The following is a 25,954-nucleotide window of genomic DNA, read 5'->3' on the forward strand; positions in this document are numbered from 1 at the left end:
TTTTCCTATGACTTTATACAGAGTTATGTATGCGTGCGTGTGTATGTTGATAGCTATTGTTGAGAAGTCTCAAGGTCAACACACATAGCATATCAAATTCAAGTATCGTTGGAATTGTAATTCGACTCTCTAGAAAATGATATTTTGGCATATCAACCCTTCATTCTATTTCTATGGCTGGGAAACTTTCAGTAATGGATCTACTTGAGCACTGAACCCAAAGTCTTTTAATGTCCCATTGGATTTATAGTGTGACAGTGGGGTGATAGTGTTATTGAAGGACACAGTGCTGACTGTAGACTGTGTGTACTAGTCCTACCTCAGACAGAGAAAGAGTAAGCCACAAAGGACAACTACTTGCTTTGTAATGCCCTGCCCCTACACCCACCATGGCATCTCTCTTCAGGTAGCCATGGATACCACAGAGAGTACGGCCCCGCCTGTCCGAGCAGCGTCCCCCACAGTGCGTCCCCTGTGTCCTCCAGGCACCATGCGGCCCATCAGCCCCGCCAGGGGCCCCAGGGACCCCCGGGACAACAAAAAGAAAAAGGGACTGCTTTCCAAGGGGAAGAAACTGCTCAAGAGAATCTCTCCGGTAAAATAAACTGTCCCCAGCTGACCCCAGAAAAGATGCTGGGCCCAGTATTGTAAATTGCATACAGTACACACAATCAAATCAGCCGAATCTACAGCACACAACTACAATGGCTACGTGTTCGTATGTATTACAGGACAATATATGTGAGCCTAATCTAATATAGTCAGCGATACAACATTCATGTTCTAGTGATGAATACACATATTTACGTACATGTACTCAGTGCCAAATTCAATGAGAACTTTGCTCACATACTGTATAACTGTGATATATTTGAGGTGGAGGAAAAAATAGGAGTATAAACTAGGACTTTCATTACATTTTACCACGGTTTTCTTTAATCAAATGGTTATTAAGGGACTTTGGAAATCAGGACAATGCTGATAATGCATTTGTGTGCATTTGTTACAAGTAGGGTAACAACAGAGTAGCCTATTTTTTTGTGTTACAACCTGAGCTGGTTTCCATGGCAATTGTGCCAATATAAGGTCTCTAAAATACATGGCGTGGCAAAAACAAGTTGTTGTGATAGTCAGATGTCAATACTAGGAGACAGACCATACTCCTGGAACACTAGAGCAACAACTCAACTACACTGTTATTGATGGCATTCTGTCAGTAATGCTGGCTGCTAATACAGAGGCTTTATTCAGTGCAATACATCACAACCATGAGGGTGACAAAGGGTTGAATCACTCACAGAACCTAGAAGTCTGCAGGGTGGTTGGCCACAGAGCATTACAGACAGGAGAGGAAGCTACATTGGGTAAGACGTTTGAACCATCTCAGTGGCCTTTATGAAAACAATATGAGCATGACATTCCTCGTTTTCTATGGTTGAACAAGGTTGTTTTTAAACTACCACTAGTCTGCCAAGAACCCCTGCTGCATCTCTGCAGCTTTGTTTGATCAAAAAAGACAATTAAAAAGAACCTTCTGTGTTTGCCTTTCAATTGCACAAAGGGGTATGTTTTGTCTGATGAATGGAAAAGCATTGTGTGTGTGTGGGTGTAGGTGCAGGCTGTGTGTGTGCTCAGTGTGCATTCATGTCTGTGCATTCTTTTTTCCAAAAAGAGGACATGTGGTTAGGAGTCATGTGATCTTAGTGGTGTGCCGCTAACTACATTGCCGGTGTAATGTTCAGTAATGTTCAGTTCTGAGGGTTGTGTTACCCACTCAGCCATTTCAGTAAAGATGTCTAGGTGTGCCCTCAAGATTCTGCACCGTTTACTTGTTTACACTCTTATAGACCTATTGGCAAGAGAAAGGGAGTGATGACCTACATACTGTACCTACAACCTCTAAACCAGTAGTCATGTGGCTTATGGGCTAAATGAGGGCTAAATAGAGGATGCATCCAGCTGATTGTCATTTACTGGGGAGGCTGTTATAGCCACTAGACAAACATTGTCCTGTATTTTTGACAGCTTTTAATGCCCTATATTAACCCATTTTCATAACCCATGATCCCATTCTGTAATAGTTTAGCATCACTACAGTTGCTGTACAGCCACCATTTGATGTGCATAATCATAATGGACTATATGTCAATCCATGATTCACAATAAAATATGTTTAAATGTGATTGATAGTGAAAACCAGTCGGAGAGAGACCTATCAGACACGTTCTTTAAATGCCCATCAGCTAAGATATTTAAGGCAAGTGTAATATCCCGCTGTATAATGATTACAGGGATCGTCTGTTTATTAAAAAATTGAAAATCTAAAGATGGATTGCCAAAAAGGAATGTATGAAGTGTTGAGCAGGCAAAATAGTTTATATTTTATTATGCATCCAAAGTTATGCATTATGTTGTGCATCCATTTGTTAAAAGGTGTTAAAGTCATAATACCAAATCATTCATTTGTGAATGCGTGTATGTTTATGTTGTTGCATTTTTGTACTTTTTCCATTTGTAGATAATTTCTAAATGTTTATACTTGATTTTCAGACTGCCTTTTTAGTGCTTTAAGATGTATTCTTACTGTAAACAGTGCAAGCATTCTCCATGGTGTCCTCAATATAAGATGTTTAAGTCTGTGGTTATGTGCTTGCTCTGTGAATCAAAGAGAAAAAGATAGAAGTCATTGGACAATATTTATGGTGATCAAATATTGTGTGCATGTGCAAAAACTATATTTTTTTTTTAATCAAAAATAAATTTGATATTTTGTAGAACATCTGTGTTTGGATTACTTTCATGTATGTGTGTGATTTTCTTTTTTATCTCAGTGTTCTATTCATGAATGACAAGTAATTACTCACGCATGTCGGATGAATTAAAACTAATAACATCATTAAAAGTGGATTTTGAAGCATAGCCTACCAGAGATGAAAGGGGAAACCTACTGAAGGGATCAGCTCTACTGCCTGCTATTACACTTTACATCCTATGGATGGCAGCAGTGATCTGGACCCGATGGCCATTTAAATGTGATAAGAACAATAACAAACTCTGATGGAGGAGTGGGAGGGAGCTTCGGTGGCACTTGGTGGAGGGAACGGGCCTCGGAGGAAATGGAGTCCCTAGAGAAAGCAAGAACAAGTTGGTTGTCAGGAGTAGTGCAGTATTATCATAAGGAGACATATACTTGGAAAACGGAGGAGGAATGGAGGGGAAAAGAGAGGGAGAAGAGGTATAAGAGATGGAGGGTGAGCTTCAGTCTGATAAAAATTGTGTGAAAAAGGGAGATGGTTTGTTAAAGAAGAATGGTAGAAAGTGTAAGCAGAGGGAGCTGAAGACAGGAGGAGAAATGGAAGTGAGTGAGGGTGAAGTATCGGAGGTGGTAGGTGTGGTGAAGTTATCGGAGACCGAGGTATGCATCGAAAAGTGGACTCTTGCCTTGTGGATGATCCATTTGTAGTTTCATGTTGGGTGAAAAAGAGTTGGGTAATGTGGAATCGGTGAGGGTAACCAGAAGTGGTCTAGTGATAATTGTTTGTGTTTCTGTTGGTCAGAGGGAGAAGGCGCTCAGAGTAAAACGAATGGGGGCAAGAAAAGTGAATTGTTTCACTCTCAAGAAAAGGGCACCAATGAAAGGAGTGATAACTGGGGTAGCAGTAAATATAAAACTTGACCAGCTGAGGGGAAAGATTCCCGGTGTATGTGATGCTCATGTGTTTGATGTGACGCAGACAGGGTGGCGAGAGTGGGGAAACAGAAGAGTCATTGTCTGTTCATTTGAGTTTTGAAGTTGAGTCTTTGCCCGACAAGGTGCAGTTAGGATATATAAGTTATCCTGTACAAGCGTATGTGCCGAATACATTTTATAGGTGTCAAGCTTATGGGCATGTGGCAGCAGTGTGTAGGAGGGAGGGCCCAAGGTGTGAGAAATGTGCAGAAATGCATGATACAAAGGAATGGGTAGTATTGGGGAAAGTAGTGGAATGTGTTAATTGTAGTGGTGCCCATGGTGCTGGGGATCAGAAATGTCCCGTGCGAGAGAGGCAGGTTGAGGTTTCCAGGGTTAGAGTAGAGAAGAAGTTGTCATGCTGAGGCAGTGAAGAAAGTAGAGGAAGATGGGTTAAGGTGGAGGAGTGATGAGAGTAGTAGAGATATACCAGTACAGATGGATAGACCAAAAAGTGATATCAGTTTCAGTAAGATTGGATTTTTAGCATTTATAACAATGGTTATCAACTGTACTGCAGGGATGGAACAGAAGTTGCAGAAAATTGAGTTTGTGGCGGCAGCTGCAGAGAGGTTTTTGGGTGTGCGAGACTTGACATCAGAAGAGTTACAGGATGTGTTAAGTGGTGATGTCCCATCCTTTCAGGATGATGGCATGAGGTAGGAATAAATACATTTAGTTAGTGGAGTAGGGTGGTGTTAATTTTATTTTGTATAATTGTGAAATTAGTGAGTGTAGTGTTAGATGGTAGGGTATTTATTTAGTACATTTTAATTTTCCAAGCAAAGTATAAGGGAATTGTACTCCAGTCAGGCACAGGCAAGAAAATGGCCTTGACAACCCCCCCCCCCCTTAATTTTGTGGCTAGAGTCAAATACTTTCTGTGGCACACACTACTGGTCAACATGAGCTACCAAAATTATTATGAAGTGTGCCAGGCCTTGCAGTCCCAAGATAGAAGGAGGAGGAGAATTATGGCAGGCAAGAAAATGACCTTGCCGAAACCCCCCCTTCTAATTTCCTTCATTTTGTCACTGGAGTCAAATACTTTCTGTGGCACACATCAGTCAAATACTTTCTATAGAACAAACTTCACGTCAGGAAAGGCAACCAAAATGAATAATTCATGTATGTGTGTTAGTAAACATAGAGGGGGGAGTGAAATGTTTCAGAACAACTACTAGTCGAATAAGACATTGGACATCTAACGTGATCATTGACAGACGCCTTGAAGGACACAAATAAAAAATACTTTCTGCTACTAAGATCAGTGAAATGGAGGCTAAACTGACAACGGAGTGAAGAGCAGAAATCTTAACTAGCAAGCAAGTCGCAGCAATGAAGAATTGAGTGTGTTGCGTGTTCCGGGGGGGATTCTGTCCGGGGGGAGATTTTCGGCACAACAGTTTATATTTAGGTGCAGGAGCTCCACAAGTTAATATTTTAGGATGAACAGAGCTCAAGCAGTGAAACATTTGAGATGCCAGTACTCAGCTCCTGTGAGATTCTGCCCAAGTCAAGCACTGTCACAAAATAATAAGAGGAAAAACAAGGCAGTGAAGGCCACTGTACCTGCAGCGTGCCGCCAAGGTCTACGGGACATACTTTCAAGCCAGCTGTGTAGTTACTCACAATCGCAGAGTGGTAAAAGTGGGTCGTTATGGTACCCTCTTGACACGGATAAAAGGGGTGCATAATGTTACTGGCTCCATGCCCTGCCCTGCAATCGAATTGCTCAATTGGGTTTGCTCTAGATGGGAAAGATTGAGCTTTCTCATTCATTTTGTAATCATGTCTAATTGGTGTTTTATTAGGATGCCACCGGAGATCCTTCTGAAGATCCTGTCATACATGGATGCCTCTCTTCTCCATAGGCTACGTCAACAAGCGCTTCCATGAGATGGTTCACAATAAGTAAGGAGTGAGGAGTGAAGTACTGGTCACATGTAGGCTATTCTTCCTCCCTACAGTCTCGCATGATCATTTTTGACACACAGTATTTTCTTGCAGTGGAACGTGGCACAATATGTTCTCCGCGGAGTATGTACAGAGTAAGAGGTGGAGGCTCAAGCGTATGGACAAGGGTCATTGAAATTCAATTTTATAACACTCCTTTTTGCTTATCCCACCAGGGATGCTTGCTATGAGCACTATATGCTTGTAAGCACAGTACTTTTTGTAATATCATTGGTGTTTTCCCCCACCAGGTGCTGGACAAGCTGAGTGTGGTGGTGGTGCAGGAGAGGGCTATTGGAGAAGGCTATATTTCAGGACCATGGCTGACTTTAACGACGCCAAGTGGAGGAAGCAGTTGAGAGACATCAACCCCTTCACAGGCCTGCCCAGTCAAACTGAGTGTCCTCAGGTTAGACTAACTGCAGTCAGTGCTCAAGTTGTACTGCCTCTGTTGTTAAGTATAGAACATACAATATATAAAACATATGCTACTGTAGTATTGTCAGAACCTACTCATTGAAACTCATTGGACCAGATTCAATTCAATTCAATTTAAAGTTTTTTGCTCTCCTCTCCCCTGCCTCAGGAGCCAGCGTGTGACCTGGGAGATCAGTGTCTGACAAGAGGGGGTTGGAGGGGACTTTTGAGCAGAGCTTGGCTGGATTATGTCCTTTCTATTTCAGGTTTCATTTCAGCAGAAAAGGATGATGGAATGCATGATAGATTAAATAATTAAATCATTCAGTCATTAATTCCCTCATTCCCTCCCCCTACTCCATGCAAGAGGACAAGCCTACTTTTGATGACGTGGACCCTAACTTCGGCCTCCATGATTACACGCTCCGCATTATACTGCACCACACTCTAACCCAGATAATGGCCATCCACTTCTCTCAACTCTACTGCCGCAAAAGTAAACAAACCACTACCAAGAGAGTTTCTATTCTAGAACTACTGTATATACTTTGGGTACCAGAATGCAGTCTGTAGTTGACTTTGGTTGGGGTTGTCCAGCTCAAGTCCATGGTAGTGTCATCCAGCTGAACGTCATCAGTAGGGGAAGCCTGTCGCAGCACACGCCTCTCTCTGGCAGAATCAGTATGCCCTGGAAGTGTGAGGCTCTGGAGGGCACCGTGGAGGTACACTGACTCCCACTGGTTGAGGTTACACTTTATAATATATGATAATATATGCAATTTAGCAGATGATTTATCCTAAGCGGCTTAGTCATGCGTGCGTACCACTAGGCCTCGATGATGGGGATATTGTAATAACAGAACAGCAGACATAGATAGTCTCTTGTGCTCTCTCTATATGTCTTTCACTCTCTATTTCTTTCTCTCTATGTCTTTCTCTCTATATGTGTCTCTCTCTCTCTCTTTCTCTCTCTGTCTTTCTATATATATGCCTCTCTCTCTCTATATATGTCTCTCTCTATATATGCCTCTCTCTATATATGTCTCTCTCTATATATGTCTCTTTTTCTCTCCCTCCTCTCTGTAGAACTGCTGCATGATGAGCCTGACCCTGATGGATGAGTACCAGAATCCCTTCTGGTGTGTCAGCACGCTCGTTTCAATGATGCTAAACAACAAGGAGCCCTTCTCTGACGACTACGAGGGCCAGCACTTCCTGATCAAATACCAGGATATGACCCAGAGGGCAAGGTAAACCAACCCCACATGACCCAGAGGGCAAGGTAAACCAACCCCACATGACCCAGAGGGCAAGGTAAACCAACCCCACATGACCCAGAGGGCAAGGTAAACCAACCCCATATGACCCAGAGGGCAAGGTAAACCAACATCAGATGACCCAGAGGGCAAGGTAAACCAACCCCACATGACCCAGAGGGCAAGGTAAACCAACCTCATATGACCCATGCATCAGAGGATAGATGAAGAGGCCTCTTTGTTTATTTTTGCGTGGCAAGGTTGGGTTGGTTTACTAGACACCATATCAGTGAAAACATATATGTACTGTATATATCACCCATAACTTAAGTAATTTAGCACATATGGGGAGCAGCAACCAGGAAGTGGATGAAACTTTTTTCTCTATAATAACAGTAATGTATTTATTCTTTAGTATTGTAGGTGTGGCTGGAAAAGCAGAGACAGTACTTCCTCATCAAACTGGTAGTCTTCATCGCCATGGCCAAAGTCAACTAGCACTTGGGAGAGCCTACTGATGCTGCATGTAGAGGAGGCACTGTACTATACACCTCTGTCATAATGATTACATAATGATGACAAGATGTCCTAAACAGTCATGACAACTGTTAGGACATTATTAGCTATGTAGGCCTTATGACAGAGGTTTCAGTAAAGTGCTTTGTAAATTGATGACTTAGTTGAGTTTTGTTTTGAGTTGGCTTGAAGTAGTTCAAGCCGGAGGGTTTGCCAATGCAAGTTTTACTTTTCTTCCATGTATTTATATATTTGTATGCATTGCTTTGTGAATCATTTGTACACATTGGTAAAATGTGATCCTAGATATTATATAGAGTAAAATAAATGTGAAATGTGTTAAGAGAGTTAAGAAAGTTTATGTTACAGATGGATTATCTGATTGTATGAAAACATTTTGATTTATATATTTCGGTGTTGTTTTTTTGTGAGCCATAGTGCATTAATTAAATCACTAGTCAACCTAAATCAAAGGGAATTTTACAGCATAGTACTGTAGTAACTCATTAGAGGGATCTGCCTGCATACTACTGTGTTAGACTTTACATCCTCAGGATGGCAGCAGTGATCTTCACCCATAATAGCAATATTTCCAGAATGAGTAAAGTGCAAAGGCCTTTGCAGCAAGTGCTCCCTCACAGTGCTGGCCATGACCGCTTTCTTCGAAGCTGAGTGAAGACTCCTTACACTAACTGTGCATACACCATGCACTGATGCCAACTGTCTAACAGCACAGATAAACCTTCTAAGCATCAACATTATTATTTCTAAATACTGGCTGCAAATGCCCCAAAAAATATCAAAGCCTTCATTCATACAAGTATTTTTCAATACAGTACAGAAGCTAGTAAAGAGTTATTGATAGAGTGGAAAGCAGCGAAGCTTCAAACACTTGGCACAGGGGCTCTGCGTACGTTCTAAAAAAAGCAAGAAAGAGAAAAAGACAGTGGAGATTACACTCATATATCACTGCATCCTGGCTCCTGTGCCTCCCTCCGGATCCTGAGTGAGCTGTTAGCTCCCAGGGGCTCTGAGGCCATCGGATGTTTAAAATGCTCACCGGCTGTGACCTCTCCATCTCTGCCACCCATTCTACCTAGCACTCCACCAGAGGGGCGGGACCAGTCATCCATCTTCTGGTGGCCTTTTCTGATGAATATTTTACAGGGCATAATAGTGCTGTGTAAAACCCCACCATCACATCCCCATTACCCTCCCGGAAACCACAACAGACAGCTTGGATCTCTACAAGGAGAAAGATGATAAAGATTAGGTAGTGTATTGTGTCAGGTGACCTTCTGGTGCCAGGTGTATGTTTAAATCCCTCATAGTTCTTTTAACTGCTAACTTTTGGCTTGAGAATGTGCTAATGTTTAAAATAGCTTTTCCAACATCTATTGTGTGTCTGTGTGTGCATGCGTGCATGCATTTGTTTGTGTGTGCGTGCATGTGTGTGTTTGTGCATTTGTTTGAGTCTTGAGTTGATGCCATAACTAATGATGCCATATAAAAAAGGACATATCCCTAAGTCAGCACAAGTGATAAATAGTCAAATAAAAAAAATTGATCACATTGAATAACCTTCTGCCACTTCAACCCATTAGGTTTCCTTCCCAGGACGTAGCTAAAGGCAAGACTCTGACCTGCATGTCATTGGTGTGTGAGAGCAGGTGCCGGTGGGAGGACCATCCGCTTGGCCTGTAACTCATCCTGGTCTCCCGCGGGGCAGAGGAGTGATGTGTATGGTGGCCACACTCTGAGAGCCACATTCATTCTTCATCCCACACTGTAATGGCATTGACACCAGAAGCAGGCGGCTCAGCCTAGTCCCAGCCATTCATCTTCGTCTGGGCCGTTCACAGTGGGCTAGCCACGAGGCATCGCCTCCCCTCACCCGAGTCTTGAGAGCTCCCAGAGCTACCTACTGTATATGGACTGACTTAACTGATGGACTGAACCCCTTTATGACAACACAACATGGTGCAGATTTGTCTAGAGGTTGTCTAGAGGTTGTCTAGAGGTTGTGTGGAGGCCATGATAACAACAACGCATAGGACTTCATAAATTATTTCACAAATCATATTGTCTTAAGTGATATAAAAAAATACCTCAACTTGATGAGCTAATGACCAATCATGAGATTCCCAATAGCCTACAGCACTGTACCAATACTGAGCGGGCATATTTGATTTACAGTAATCTCTCCGCTCAGGTTTGAAGGACACAATGAAGTCAATCTCATCATCATTCAGCTAATGGAGAGTAATGGAGAGGTTGATGACAGATTAAGGCACAGCAGCTCAATGTCAATCTCTGTACAGGATTAATGTCAGCAAAGGTTAACAGAGCCACCAATCATCCAGTGACCTGGGTCCTTACAGATAATTCATGGACATTCTTCTCATGTTTCATCTCGATTGGGATTGGCAGGGGCAGGGCTGCAAATCAGGAAAAGGATACTAAAGTTTTATGAGTGAGGGGCAATCGTAGGGTTAATGGTAAGTATACTGCTATATACAATATAATATTACACATATTGTACTATACCTTAGGATTTGTCTTTGGACTGTTTTCCTGAACCATTGATGTAAAAGTATACTTTTTTTTGGTCCGACTAGAAAATGATGTATTCTAATTTCAGAACCAGAACAGAGGGGAATGAATAAGGAAAGCTCACAGGGTGAGTCACAGCCAATGATTTAAATATACACTATACGACTAACAGGGGCGCTTGTTTTGAAGCCACCACGCCTCCATTTTAGCACTCTCACCAAATATTTTGGAAGCTATGAAAACGCATTTAATTACATTTTTACATTTGTTTTTGCCATGTTTATTCTATTACAGTCACCTCAGTGCATACTTAAGAATTATTGTGACCTAAACATACAAATAAAAAATTAAAGCCTTTTATTGGCCAATACATAGCATCAGTAATCCAGAGATTATATACCATACATCATTAGCCACAGCCCCAAACACATAATTTGCTGTTTTTTCTTACACAAATTCGTTCAGCCTCTCTTTCATCCCCACTAAGCTCCTCCTACCAATTACCATGAGGGAATCATTCTTCTCTGCTCATCTGTCTGAACAGCTGGACATCCATCCAGCTTCCTGACAGTAATCAGGGTTGAACAGGGTTGACCCACTCTAGATTACCATTCAACCTTTTGGCCACCTGGCTAGTTTATAAGGCCAACAGCAGTGATCAGACCACCTCAGTTCCATCCACAATTTTTTTTGCATGTCTAGGGCTGCAAAGCTAAGATCTGGAACAGTTCCCAGACCCAACGGTTGCCATCACAAACACTCGCATTGCAGAAGCTTTAATAAGAGGAGAGAGATACAAATCTCATTCACAAATGAATGCAGGTCGACGTTTGTCATGAATCTTGGCTTGGAGACAGAACTGAGTGATTTCCGCTAGATGGGCCAGCTGCAAACTCAAAATTGGCAATATTATAAAAATTCATGAAAAACATAATGAGCTTTTTGGTCCTAATTTAAGGTTTAGGCATTAGAGTTTTTAGCAGTGTGGTTAGGGTTAAGGTTAGTGTTAGGTTTAAAAACAGAATGTATTTCTTTGTGGCTGTGCCAGCTAGTGACCACTCTGCGCAGCTACCCCAGCACATGAGTCATCCCAAGAAATGCCAAACTGCCACATTAATGCTGATTTAAAACTACCAGGCCCTGTTTGGCTTGTGGTAGAGGGTCTTTTGACAATGTTAAACATATCACACACTAGGGGGTCCAGGATGGATTGCAGCAGACTTCCTCTGGTTCTTTTGCCTGAAACAGTTGTGCTCCATTGGTTCCCCTTCTTTATAGCTGTTTAGAGGCACTTTAATTTCTCTAAGACACATATTTATGCTAAGCTGCTGGCGCTGTCAGGGATGGGATGTTTATTTATTTTTATTCGTCTGTCCCTGCATAAAGCTGCTACCTTGGCAGTGGCACCCCCATTAAAAAGCAGGACGCTCTGCTGAAGCAGAGGGTGGAGGGTCGCGTCGGGTTGGCAGCCATGTTCCCTGGCTAACTGATTTATTTTAAGCATAAAGGAGTGTTGACACGTGTCCTTGCACAGACAAACAACACGCGGCTATCAACCCACAGGACACTGGGAGTCTGGGACACCCTCTGCCACTCAGCCCAAACAGAAAGGGAGTCAAAAGAGATGAGAGGAGTACATGACATGTCTGACAGTATTATTGGCTGATTAAACCCTGTAGGTTTACTGTAAGTTAATGTTCTCTCAGCCAGCCAGCCAGGCAGCCACAGCCTTGGTATGGATCCAGAGGGGATGACACAGCGTTGATGAGACATATCCTCACCTCCACTCGGCCCTTAAAGTGTCCATCTCATCATCTGTCCACTGCCCCAGCAGGGTGACATCATCATCATCGGAAGCTGCATGGCATTTTAATTCATATCTTACACACCATGATGTTTAGTGTACTACTACATCGAGTGAGGGCCTGATATTTTAGATCAAGACTGGGTTAAAATTAAATGTAGCACAGACACTGTGCATTTTATGGAATTTCTATAGTATTTGAGACGTGCTTGCTAGGCAAAGGAATGTGGCAATCATACAGTAAATGATCTGAGAGGATGGGACAGAGTTCAGTGAAATCATGCATATCTCCACCAAGCCCTCTGGTAGGTCAGGTCGGGGTTTCAATTTGCATCCAGTTCTTTCAGATCTACTATAGAGAATCACCGAAATGTCTTGTCATGGGGGCTAATGATTTTGTTTGAAACGTGTCCCATTTCTGCTTGTTGTTCTGCTGAAGAACGTGAACAGCGGTCAGTAGATACCGCGGGTACTGTATGCATGCCACTGGCTGAAAAGTGTCTGCCATGCAGGCCCACAACGGTGTCTTCAAATGGGCATCATCTTCGCCTTGCAATAAATTGGTGGTGCCTTATTCGTTGATTTTATGTAATTACGTTAGTTACATTAGTACGCAAAGTTTAGGAATTTCATATATATTTTTGGATACGTTTAGTCCTATGTAAGCTAAATGAATCTTGTTTGTCCAGATTTGAGGCGTTTGAACGTCCGGACATCACATTATATGCAAGTCCTCTTTACATAAATCATTTATTACTGTAGGCATGTTAGTCTCAACTCTAACTTTATGATGGGATATTTATTCAAGGCTACAAAAACAGAGGATAATATAACTGATATTTTTTTTTAAATGCAGTTAAATAAAATATATAGGCATATAGCCTGCAAAGTAGGTCTATATCTAGGCCTGTTATGAATTGTGTATAGTATTTATACAACATATTCCAGATGGGATAGCCCATAATTCATTGAGAAATCACTAGATTCTATTGACTACTCATGCAGTTCATTTCCTCGCAGCCCCTTTCCCCCACGGCGATTACGCACGAGAGTCGTTAATCGGACGGAAGATGGGAACAGCCGATCTATGGCATAGCCTGCCTTGATGTTTGCTCATTGTGTATGCAGGACTGAACAGGATATAAACTAGCCACTGTTCACTGTCTACTCTCTGGAGTGTGCAATTAATTGCGTTAACATTAAACGGTGGATTTACTGTAAGAAGCAACAACCCTCAACTTGAACATTTTGTTCTAACCTACAAATTGGCGAACAACAAGCGAAAGTGAATATTGACGCAGAAAAATCAGATGGAGGCAACATACAAAAATTTGCGTAATGTGGATACCAAAGCAGGTGGACGTAAATAACACTGAGTTATTATTTGGAATAGGAATGTACTGTTGCATCTGTTATTAATATAGAGTCATATCTTTCCATCAGAGCCCTTTACTTTGTTGGGAACTGAAGAAATGTAAATTACCAGAGATGTGTGTCAATTGACAGGAGAAAGACAGAAGCTCTTCGGTCGGTGCGGTGTTAGAGCGCTCCTCTAGATTATCAGGACTTTCCAATTTGCCAAGACACTCTACTTTCCTCTCCGTGTGATGTTGCCAATTGCCATAGTGTTCATTTTCACACTTCTGACAGGTAAGACTTGCACTTTACGTTGATGGATGGTGGTTATTAAATAGTTTTCAATAAATAAAAAAATAAAAATCTGTTTGTACATGATCTTTTTCATTTTAATTGTCACCCATATGTACTTTACTGTAGGCTACTTCACTGGTCCTGACAAATGTTTTGTTAAAAGTCAACAATTGATCAACAGATCAAAATGGATGTAGTGTCCTCTTGACAGTTGGAAACACATTTGAATGAAAAGCTTATTTTATAACATTAGCCCCATACTTTGATGTAGATGCACTCATTCATTTAAAACAACAGTTCCTATTTACACACACAATGAAAAAGAGGATACAACTTTTTAAAGAGACAGGAACCATGATATCTCCATTTTTTAGTTTGCACTTACATGTGATGATAATCCTGAAAATAACATGTATTCTATGATGCTTTGAGATACCATTAGGCCAGGGTTTCCCAAAGTCGGTTCTGCGGCCCCCTCTGGGTGTACGTTTTGTTTTTTTGCCCTAGCACTACACAGCTGATTCAAAAGACTAAATCATCATCAAGCTTTGATGATTTTAATCAACTGTGTAGTGCTAGGGCAGAAACTCTGCCATAGGCCAATGTTTGCTAGAAAGTAGTCTGGCATGACTACTGTTTATTAATTTTGACTAAGTTGCTTAATTTCCCTTGCTTCACTGAGAGCCCAGCTAACACATTTGGTTCCATGGAAGTTGTGGGAATGTATGTTTTTGGTTTAACATTGTTTGTGGGGACGAAGCCATACGTTTTCTCACTGGTAAAACATTATTTATTTATTTTATGTTCTGAGAATAGAAGTGAAAATGTATCCTGTTCTTAGGTTGCAGGGAGGTTCTGAGAACGTCTTACTCTGGTTCCTTGAAAGTTTTCCTCTGAGGTTTTATTAACGCTCTGAGAACGGAAAATATAGATTATTTGGAGATTTGTTTTATAACTTCCTTAAAACGTTCACAGAAAGGACACATGGAAATGTATTTCCTTAGGCATTAATCATGCAAACACATTATTTTATTGTCTCTTTCATTGTGACACGGCACCAGTGAGATTCAAACCTATAATCTTCTGTTCTCCATCCATGGAATTAGTCCACCGCGCCACCAGGATGGAGCTAGCATGACATGTTTAAAAAAAAAAAAAAAAACGGTTAATTTTAGTCTATTCAAATAGACCCCATTACAAAGGAAACAAGCATTTCTGTTTTTCATTTTTAATACATTTGCTAAACTTTCTACAAACCTGTTTTTGCTTAGGCATTATGGTGTATTGTGTGTAGCTTGATGAGGGGGAAAAACTAATTTAATACATTTTGGAATAAGGCTGTAACGTAACAAAATGTGAAAAAAAGGAAGGGGTCTGAATAATTTCCGAATGCACTGTATCCTTAAGGTCCCTCAGTCGAGCAGCGAATTTCAAACACAGATTCAACCACAAAGAACAGGGAGGGTTTCCAATACCTTGCAATGAAGGGCACCTATTGGTAGATGGGTCAAATATAAAAGCAGACATTGAATATCCCTTTGAGCATGGTGAAGTTATTAATTACACTTTGAAAGGTGTATCAATACACACAGTCACTACAATGATACTGGCGTCCTTCCTAACTCAGCTGCCAGAGAGTAAAGAAACAGCTTAGGGATTTCACCATGAGGCCAACGGTGACTTTAAAACAGTTACAGACTTTCATGGTTGTGATAGGAGAAAACTGAGGATAGATAAACAACATTGTAGGTACTTAATTATCAGGTAGAACAGAAAACCAGCACGCTCCGGACCTCGTAGGGTAAGAGTTAATTACCCCTGCCCTATATAGTGCACTACTTATGACCATAATACTAACCTAATTGACAGAGTGAAAAGAAGGAAGCCTGTACATAATAAAAATATTCCAAAACATGCATCCTGATTGCAACAAGGCACTAAAGTAATACTGCAAAAAATGTGGCAAAGCAATTAAGGTTTTGTTCTAAATACAAAGTGTTATGTTCGGAGCAAATCCAATACAGCACATTACTGAGTACCACACTTCATATTTTCAAGCATAGTGGTGGCTGCATCATGTTATGGGTATGCTTGGAATCGTTAAGGATTGGCATGTTTTTCAGAATAAAAAAATAAATGGACAGGCAGAGGAAAACTTGGTTCAGTCTGCTTTCCACCAGACACTGAGATGAATTCACCTTTCAGCAGGATAATAACTTAAAACACAAGGCCAAATCTACACTGGAGTTGCTTACCAAGATGACAGTGAATATTCCTGAGTGGCCGAGTTACAGTTTTGACTTAAATCTGCTTGAAAATCTATTGCAAGACCTGAAAATGCTTGTCTGGCAGTGATCAACAACCAATTTGACAGAGCTGGGAGACTTTTGAAAAGAATAATGGGCAAATGTTGCACAATCCAGGTGTGGAAAGCTCCCATTAAGATTTACTCAGAATGACTCACAGATGTAATCACTGCCAACGGTGCTTCTACACTTCTACAAGTATTGACTCAGGGGTGTGAATACTTATGTACAGTAAATTAGATATTTCTGTATTTCATTTTCAAAAGATTTCCAAATTTTTCTAAAAACATGTTTTCACTTTGTCATTATGGGGCATAATATTTGGAATCCATTTTGAATTCAGACCGTAACACAACAAAATGTGGAATAAGTCAAGGGGTATAAACACTTTCTGAAGACACTGTAAATAACTCTCAATGTAATAACTGTAAACATTAACTCTGTAACCCATTACAGTTACACCACTAGGGCAGAAGCGCAGTGGTCACCTGACCTGCTCCAAAGATGAGATCAACAACAATCTCCGCAGCACGTACAGTGACGCTATTAGAGAGCAAGATCTGGAGCACTGCAAAGCCTTGCTAGTTCCACCAGTACCAACCACAGAGTTCAACGAGAAGCCCAGTTGGAAGGAGGTATAGGAGGTTGTCAAGAGGGCAAGAGCTAGCTCAGCCCCTGGACTGAGTGGTGTGCCCTACAAGTTCTACAAACACTGCCCATAGCTACTACACCAGCTCTAGAGAATCCTGAAGGTCTTCTGGAGAAGGGGCAAAGTCGCTCAACTGTGTAGATGTGCAGACGGAGTATGGATTCCTAAGGAGGAGAACTCAAAGAACATAAACCGGTTCAGAACCATCTTGCTGCTAAGTGTTGAAGGAAAGATATTCTTCAGAATTGTGTCCAGGCATCTGACAGACTACTTCCTGAAAAACAGCTACATCGACACATCAGTCCAGAAAGGAGGGATTCCGAAGGTGTCAGGGTGCCTGGAGCACACAAGCATGGTCACGCAGCTAATCAGAGAAGCCCGGGAGAACAGAGGAGACATTGCTGTACTGTGGCTGAACCTCACAAATGCTTATAGCGCCATACCCCACAAGCTGTTTGAAGTGGCTCTAGTTCGGCACCACATCCCAGGCTGGACTACTACAACAGTTTCAGTTTGAGAGTCACCTCTGAGACCACAGCATCGGAATGGCACAGGCTTGAGAAAGGAATCATCACTGGCTGCACCATTTCAGTGATCCTGTTTGACCTTGCCATGATCATACTGGTGAAGTCAGCAGAGGTGGAATGTAGAGGCCCGCTGACCAAGTCTGCCATACGACAGCCTCCTATCAGAGCCTTCATGGACGACCGGTCTGTGACAACAACATCTGTCCCATGTAGTAGGTGGAATCTGAAGGGGTTGCAGAAGCTTGTCACCTGGGCACGGATGATCTTTAAGCCAGAAAAGTCTAGATCCCTGGTTGTGAAGAGAGGGAAGACAGTGGACAGGTTCCGCTTTGCCATTCAAGACACACATATCTCATCCGTCACAGAGAAACCAGTGAACAGTCTCGGTAAGATGTTTGACATCTAAAAAACTGTAGTTACCCATCATCAGCATACCACCCTGCATCCCACTGCTGGCTTACTTCTGAGGCTAAGCAGGGTTGGTCCTAGTCGATCCCTGGAAGGGAGACCAGATGCTGCTGGAAGTGGTGATGGAGAGCCAGTAGGAGGCAGTAATTTCTCTGGTCAAAAAATAAATATCTCAATGCCCCAGGCCAGTGATTTGGGACATTGCCTTGTGTAGGGTGTTGTCTTTCTGATGGGATGTTAAACCGGTGTCCTGACTCTCTGTAGTCACTAAACAGCCCATGGAACTTATTGTAAGAGTAGGGGTGTTAACCCTCGTGTCCTGGCTAAATTCCCAATCTTGCACTCATACCATCCCCAGCTTACAATTGGCTCCCTCTCCCCTGTAACTATTCCCCAGGTTGTTGCTGTAAATGAGAATGTGTTCTCAGTCAACATACCTGGTAAAATAAGGGTTTAAATTAAATCAGCAGCCTAAATTAGGAATGCATGGTGACCTTTACAAGGGAGGTGCTGCAATACAGGCAGCCAAATGACCGAAAATCTTCTGTTCTGCTGGAGCAATGTTGATTCACCATCATGTCCTCTGTGCCTGAAGAGAGAAATCCTTGAGCACATCCTCAGCTGCTGCTCAAAAGCCTTAGGTGAGGGTTGCTACTGCTGGTGCCACAACCAGGTGCTCAAAGCCTTAGCGGATACTATCTGCAGTGGAATCAGCTACTGCAAGCGCCTCTGATCAATGAAGCAGGCAATTGTATTTGAGGTGGGTAAAAGCCATCTACCAGAACCTCTTCTTTCAACAGCTGCAGACTGGGAAAACAGTCTGCAGTGCCACTGTGCTCTTCACGTTTGTATTAAAATGATAGAGCTCAGTCTTTTGATGTCCTCCCTGCTTGGACATGAATATGCATGCATTTATTATCTTCCATTGCTGTGCACTCATTAAGATATCTAAGCTGTGCCTAAACACAGGTCTAGCCTGTAGAAAGATTAAAATGTCAGGCAGTATTCATATTTGCTTTGTGCACAATTTCACCTCATGACCCTCTACAACCCCAGTTTATCCTTGGAAATTAAAATGTGATTTTGATTGACCCTCTTTCGTAAGAGAAAGGTCACATAGGTTGAGCCATGAAGGGCAGCACAACCCTTCCATTTCCCAACAATAATTGGCCAGAGACTGCTTACTCTCCTCTAACAAAATTCTAATGATTTTGCAATGTGTTCCTTAATATTTTGCATGTGTGATCGGTGATTGGCTGCTTTTTTTCATGGTGAAATCGCTAAGCGGGTTCCTTCCACTCCGGCAACTGGGTTAGGAATGACTCTAATATCTTTGTAGTGACTGGGTGTGTTGATACACCATCCAAAGTGTAATTAATAACTCAAAGGGATATTCAATGTCAGCTTCTTTTTTTAACCATCTACCAAAAGGTGCCCTTCTTTGCTAGGCATTTCTTTTGGCCTTTTCTACTATAAAGCCCATAGACACGCATTGAATAACACATTAATCAAGGTCAAAAAATAAATCATAAGAAACAAGATTTTGAAGTGGCTGTCCTAAATGTAGGCGATATAAAAAAAATCTGGAAATATTTAGTATAATTTTTTACACGAATTTAACCTCTTTTTTTGGCATAGGCACGAAACTACCATCATACTTCAATTATTTTTTTTAAACCGTTATCTTTAGACGAGTCCTGTGACACTTGTATGTGTTGTAGAGCAAAACGGTTAACACCATCATGTGAAAGTCTCCCCTTTCCACAGAGTGGTCATAATGGTTTTTTAGGTGAAACCGTTCAGACGCTACAAATGATTACATGAGAAGCTGACATATGGAATTGTTTTAAGATGGTCATACTATGGATCATTAAGCTATTTGATTTAGCTTTACACACTCTTGTCATTCTCTCAACCAGCTTCATGAGGAATGCTTTTCCAACAGTCTTGAAGGAGTTCCCACATATGCTGAGGGCATGTTGCCTGCTTTTCTTCACTCTATGGTCCAACTCATCCCAAACCATCTCAATTGGGTTGAGGTCGGGTGGTTATGGAGGCCAGGTCATCTGATGCAGCACTCCATCACCCTCCTTGGTCAAATAGACCTTACGCAGTCTGGAGGTGTGTTTTGGGTCATTGTCCTGTTGAAAACAAAATGATAGTCCCACTTAGCGCAACCAGATGGGATGGCGTATCGCTGCAGAATGCTGTGGTAGCCGTGCTGGTTATGCCTTGAATTCTAAATAAATCACAGACAGTGTCACCAGCAAAGCACCCCCCACATCATCACACCTCCACCATGCTTCACGGTGGGAACCACACCTGCGGAGATCAGCCGTTCACCTACTCTGCGTCTCACAAAGACACGGCAGTTGGAACCAAAAATCGCACATTTGGACTCATCAGACCAAAGGACAGATTTCCACCGGTCTAATGTCCATTGCCCAAGCAAGTCTCTTCTTATTATTGGTGTCCTTTAGTAGTGGTTACTTTGTAGCAATTTGACCATGAAGGCCTGATTCACGTAGTCTCCTCTGAACAGTTGACCTTGAGATGTGTCTGTTACTTTTTATTTGGGCTGCAATCTAAGGTGCAGTTAACTCTAATGAACTTATCCTTTGCAGAGGTAACTCTGGGTCTTCCTTTCCTGTGGCGGTCCTCATGAGAGCCAGTTTCATCATAGCGCTTGATGGTTTTTGCGACTGCACTTTTTCCAGATTGACTGACCTTCATGTCTTAAAGTAATGATGAACTGTCGTTTCTCTTTGCTTATTTGAGCTGTTCTTGCCATAATATGGACTTGGTATTTTACCAAATAGGGCTATCTTCTGTATACCGCCCCTACCTTGTCACAACACAACTGATTGTCTCAAACGCATTAAGAAGGAAAGAAATTCCACAAATTAACATTTAACAAGGCACACCTGTTAATTGAAATGCATTCCAGGTGACTAACTCATGAAACTGGTTGAGAGAATGCCAAGAGTGTGCAAAGCTGTCATCAAAGCGAAGGGTGTCTACTCATAAGAATCTCAAATATAAAATATATTTGATTTGTTGAAGTGCAACACTGGCGGATGAGGTGGATTGAGATGCATCCAATGCAAAAAAAACTGATATTGGTGGGAATTTTTCTATTATGTAACCGGTGTGTCAATCGACTCTGGGGGTTAAACACTATTGTGCAACTTATTAGGAAAGGAAAGGGGAATACCTAGTCAGTTGTACAACTAAATGCCTTCAACTGAAATGTGTCTTCCGCATTTAACCCAACCCCTATGAATCAGAGAGGTGACTTGTTAAGCACATTTTTACTCCTGAACTTATTTATGCTGGCCATAACAAAGGGGTTGAATACTTATTGACTCAAGACTTTTCAGCTTTTCATTTTAAATTAATTTGTAAAAATGTCTAAAGACATCATTTCAGCCTCCCGAGTGTCGCAGCGGTCTAAGGCACTGCATCGCTGTGCTTGAGGCGTCACTACAGCCCCGGGTTTGATCCCAGTCTGTGTCACAACCGGCCATGACCGGGAGTCCATAGGTCGGCGCACAATTGTCCCATCATCATCAGGTTAGGGGATGGTTTGGCTGGGGGGGATTTACTTGGCTCATCGTGCTCTAGTGACTCCTTGTGGCGGGCCTGCAGGCTGATTTCGATTGTCAGTTGAACAGTGTTTCCACTGACACATTGGTGCAGCTGGCTTCCGGATTAAGTGGGCAGGTGTTAAGAAGCTGGGTTAAGTGGGCAGGATGCATGACTTGACCTTTGCCTCTCCCAATGAGACAAGATCATAATTGGATCTCAATTGGATATCATGAAAAGTGGGGTCATCTCTTCTAGACTTCCACTGAATCCACTGAATAACCATGGTCACTGTGCATGAGAATGGTGTCAGCTTTTATTTTATCCACCACCATTATTCAACATTTAAACTCATTTTTTGGGAGAAACCATAATAATGCTGCTACTTTGAATAGACACACATTTGCTCTGTGATTTTTTGCGCTATGCTAACAGCTGTATTTGAAATCTCATTCTCTAGGTGTCCACTGCCAGGAGATGTCAGAAGACACCAAGAACCAAGCACCCTTCCCTGTCTACCCCTCAGTTGGCTACCAGATCCTCAATGCAGACCACCTACTGCTGAGAGAGAATAGCCAAGAGCTGCTGGGGAACTCCGGCCTGCAGGCCCAGAGGCAGGCCTTCCTCATCACCAACCCCGGGGCGGGCCTCCTGCGGCCGGCCGTCAACGCCACGTACGGCCCCCTGTCTGTGGCGAGGCCTATCGGCCGAGAGCTGCTCCTCAGCGGCCGTAGGATCCTTCCTGTTATCCTGGCCCGCCAGGTTCGCTCCTCCACGCCCATTGTCAGAATCCTCTTCCACATGCCCGATTTGGCCAGTGGAGGTGACGCTGGGATGAAGGGAGGGGAAAAAGAAGACAGGGGTAGTGGTGGGAGGAAGGGAGCGGCGGAGGAGGGGGCGCATTGTGTGACGGCGTATGCCTTCTGGGAGACACGGGAGGTGCGGGGGGCATGCCTGCTGTCCCCAGGGGGATTCTGTGTGGCCCAGTTGAAGCCTGAGCCAGCCTGGTTCAGCCCCAGGGAAAGACTGGGAGAGGTGCAGGGGAACCCCGTAGAGATCTACTTCCAAAGCCGACGGGACCGGACGGGCCAGTGTGTGCCCCAGGACAGCCTGCAGCGTGTGGGGGTGGGGAGGGGAGGCCCAGTGGGGTCTGGTATACCAATGAGGAGGGTAGGGAGTGTCAACCTCCTCAAGGCCTCACCTGGGAACCCTACATTTCTGCGTCTGAGACTAGGGGGAGCCTTGGTAGTCCAGACCTCCTCCAAACCACTGAGAACCACCGACTTGGCCACTTTCTATGTGTTCCTGTCCAATGTGTCTGCTGTGGAGAGCTTCACTCTTAGGTAAGAACACTGCTTGGATATAATGTTTGTCTGTGCGTCTCTCTCATTGCATAGCTAGAATATCCAGGTCACAATCAGATAGTCTGATAAATTAGCTATGAATGTTGTACGTACTACGTACATAATGTTGTTGACATGACTTTACTGTCCATATATTGTATTGTGCTGCTTTGCGTGCAGAACATATTCTGTATACACTGATGCACTCTCAAACACTGATGGCTTTTGATGACTATTGAGGATAAATTCTACATCCTATTTGTTTAATGTGGGTTTACTAATACTACTAATATACTACTAATACTAATGTGTTACTGCGTCCCCTCTGTTAATATGATGCATACTACCATGATGTGCTGTCCCCTGGCTCAGAACATAAATCCATATGTAACATTAAATGTATAAATATGATTTTTTTTATTGGATTATGATAACATTCAAAGAACACAGAAATGTTAACCTTTTATGTTAAGCGGATTTTATGAGTACAAAATACACTATATATACAAAAGTATATGGACACCGCTTCAAATTAGTGGATTGGGCTATTTCAGCCACACCTGTTGCTGACAGGTGTATAAAATTGAGCACACAGCCATGAAGAGCTCAGTGACTTTCAATGTGGCACTGTCATAGGGTGCCACCTTTCCAACAAGTCAGTTTGTCAAAGTTCTGCCCTGCTAGAGCTGCCCCAGTCAACTGTAAGTACTGTTATTTTGAAGTGGAAATACCTAGGAGCAACAACGGCTCAGCCGCAAAGTGGTAGGCCACACAAACTCACAGATCGGGACCACCGAGTGCTGAAGCGCGTAGCGCGTAAAAATCATCTGTCCTCGGTTGCAACACTCACTACCAAGTTACTTCCAGAGGCAGTTTGAAACGTCAGCACAATAACTTTCAAGAACTGTTCGTCAGAGCTTCATGAAATGGGTTTCCATGGCCGAGCAGCCGCACACAAGCCTAAGATTACCATGCGCAATGCCAAGTGGTGGCTGGAGTGGTGTTAAGCTCCTCGCCGTTGGTCTCTGGGGCAGTGGAAACGTGTTCTCTGGAGTGATGAATCACGCTTCACCATCTGGCAGTCCGACGGACGAATCTGGGTTTGGCGGATGCCGGGAGAATGCTACCTACCCCAATGCATAGTGCCAACTATAAAATTTGGTGGAGGAGGAATAATGGTCTGGGGCTGTCTTTCATGGCTTGGGCTACAGTAGGCTCCTTAGTTCCACTGAAGGGAAATCTTAACTCTACATCATACAATGACATTCTAGATGTTTCTGTGGCAAGAGTTTGAGGAAGACCCTTTCCTATTTCTGCATGACAATGCTCCCTTGCATAAAGCGAGATCCAATCAGAAATGGTTTGTTACGATCGGTGTGGAAGAACTTGACTAGCCTGCACAGAGCCCTGATCTCAACCCCATTGAACACCTTTGGGATGAATTGGAATGCAAACTGCGAGCCCGGGCTAATCGCCTAACATCAGTGCCCGACCTCACTAATTCTCTTGTGGCTGAATGGAAGCAAGTCCCTGCAGCAATGTTCCAATATCTAGGGGAAAGTATTCCCAGAATAGTGGAGGCTGTTGTAGCAGCAAAAGGGGGACCAACTCCATATTAATGACCATGATTCTGGAATGAGATGTTTGACTAGCAGGTGTCCACATACTTTTGGTCATGTAGTGTATGTTGGAGGAAGTTAGCAGAAATAAATAAATAATTTGTGTCATTTTAGGCCTTCTGGGAAAAATGTATCACCATGATGTATGGGAGAGGCACTTCATGAAGGATAAGTTCCATGCATTTAAATGGTAACTTAAGGCCACTTGATTGGCGCCAGGGCGTGTCTCCAAGGCCATGCTGTGGGATGGTTGAATGCTGGTGTGGCTGGGAGTCGTCTTGCAGTTCCGCTCCCTACACAGATTACAGACTTGTTGTATGCTAGTCCCCGTCTACTTCACTCCTGACTGAAAAAGGTTCACAAGTCGCTCTTCCATAGATGGGAAAATAATTGGGAAATTATTCGGCAGCCTTCATATCTTAACATCCATTAATGTTTGAACAGGGATTTCTGGATATTTTAGTTCATAAATAATGCATCAATTTAATGGAGCAAGAAAACAAATAACTAACAGCTGCCTGACTCCTTTGGGCAGAAATTAACTTATTACGCAGGCAGCTCTATCGCGCCAAAACACACAATTCAATCTGTTTTGCAACAGCTCTACTCACTGCCTCGGATGCACATCACAGAGCAGAATAATATTGCTTTTATTGGAATGTTTTAGATGAGTATACTGAAAAACAGCAGAACATACTCTATCTTCTGATACAGTGATATCCCAAAGCGTACCCTGACCTTGTGTTAATCCACAGTTCATATCCTATTATATGACTAAAAGGCACAGGGAGGGATATTCAGTACAGATAACAAAAGATGAAACCTCCACTAGATTAGTTATTGCCGAAATGGGATCTGTGACTGGCTGCCAAAAATGTTACAAGTTTAATCATCTCTGAACCTGAAACTGACCTGGATTTGTTGCATTGCGTCGGTGGGGATTGAGGAGAGTTGAGTGAGAGATGCCTACCCTCTCTGGTCACAATATTTATTTGAGAGATCAATCTGTTTGCCACCTGAACTTCCCAGATCCATTGACCCACTGCAGATGCTGTTAGGTCTCTGTGCTTGAGTCCCATTGCTCTTCATAGCCCCATACCAGGATTTAGAGAGGGGAGACGAGTGAAGGGACTGAGCCGAGTGTTTTAAGGCCATGTGGAACCAGGTCTGCATTGGCTTGGCTCAGAGATGTGTGATTCTTCCTTGGGGAAATCCCTGCTCCTCTTCACTCCTCCAGGCCCAAGATTGAGTCCAAACCCCAAGGGTTATGGCAGATAATCCCTGTTCTGATTGAAAACGATTCGAGAGGTTAACCCTTTGGGTGGAGATGATCTGACCACCGTTCCATTACTGCCTCCTGGACATGTGTGTGTGTGTGCGGTCGGAATATGTGTGAGTGTGTGCATTTGAGTTTGTTGGTAGTTCCAGTCCCACAGTCATTGGAACAAGGCTCTCAATTACAGTAAGCATATTTGCTGCTCTACCTCATAGCCAGTACTCAGAGACCATCAGGAAAAAGTACGAACTGTCATATTTGAGGAAAAGTAAATATACCTTAATAGAAATTGACTCAAGTAAACGTAAAAGTCACCCAGTAAAATTCTACTTGACTAAAAGTCTAAAAGTATTTGGTTT

The 25,954-nt window shown here is 42.7% G+C and overlaps 3 protein-coding genes across 4 annotated transcripts in view; all 3 read left to right on the forward strand.

The window, feature by feature from the left end:
* LOC139551759 (RIMS-binding protein 2-like) overlaps positions 1 to 2,777 on the forward strand; it is a 104,958-nt gene extending 102,181 nt beyond the window's left edge. For both annotated transcript variants that reach the window (XM_071363072.1, XM_071363073.1), the window contains one exon: positions 407 to 2,777. In XM_071363072.1, the coding sequence (XP_071219173.1) occupies positions 407 to 604 (198 nt within the window). In that variant the 3' untranslated portion in view covers positions 605 to 2,777. The remainder of the gene's footprint in view (positions 1 to 406) is intronic.
* Positions 2,778 to 4,228: 1,451 nt separating this feature from the next.
* LOC139551834 (F-box only protein 15-like) lies at positions 4,229 to 8,238 on the forward strand. The gene is made up of 6 exons (XM_071363199.1): positions 4,229 to 4,389; positions 5,924 to 6,204; positions 6,426 to 6,599; positions 6,701 to 6,825; positions 7,190 to 7,348; positions 7,783 to 8,238. Exons 1-6 carry the CDS (start codon positions 4,229 to 4,231, stop codon positions 7,855 to 7,857), a joined length of 975 nt encoding a protein of 324 aa, XP_071219300.1. The 3' UTR covers positions 7,858 to 8,238.
* A 5,087-nt stretch (positions 8,239 to 13,325) lies between these two features.
* Positions 13,326 to 25,954, forward strand: part of LOC139552245 (transmembrane protein 132D) — a 52,817-nt gene continuing 40,188 nt past the window's right edge. The window contains exons 1-2 of the mRNA XM_071363789.1: positions 13,326 to 13,882; positions 21,818 to 22,700. Coding sequence (XP_071219890.1) covers positions 13,840 to 13,882; positions 21,818 to 22,700 — 926 coding nt within the window. The 5' untranslated portion in view covers positions 13,326 to 13,839. The remainder of the gene's footprint in view (positions 13,883 to 21,817; positions 22,701 to 25,954) is intronic.

The sequence above is a fragment of the Salvelinus alpinus genome, chromosome 24 (assembly GCF_045679555.1).
Source record: "Salvelinus alpinus chromosome 24, SLU_Salpinus.1, whole genome shotgun sequence".
Taxonomy (NCBI): domain Eukaryota; kingdom Metazoa; phylum Chordata; class Actinopteri; order Salmoniformes; family Salmonidae; genus Salvelinus; species Salvelinus alpinus.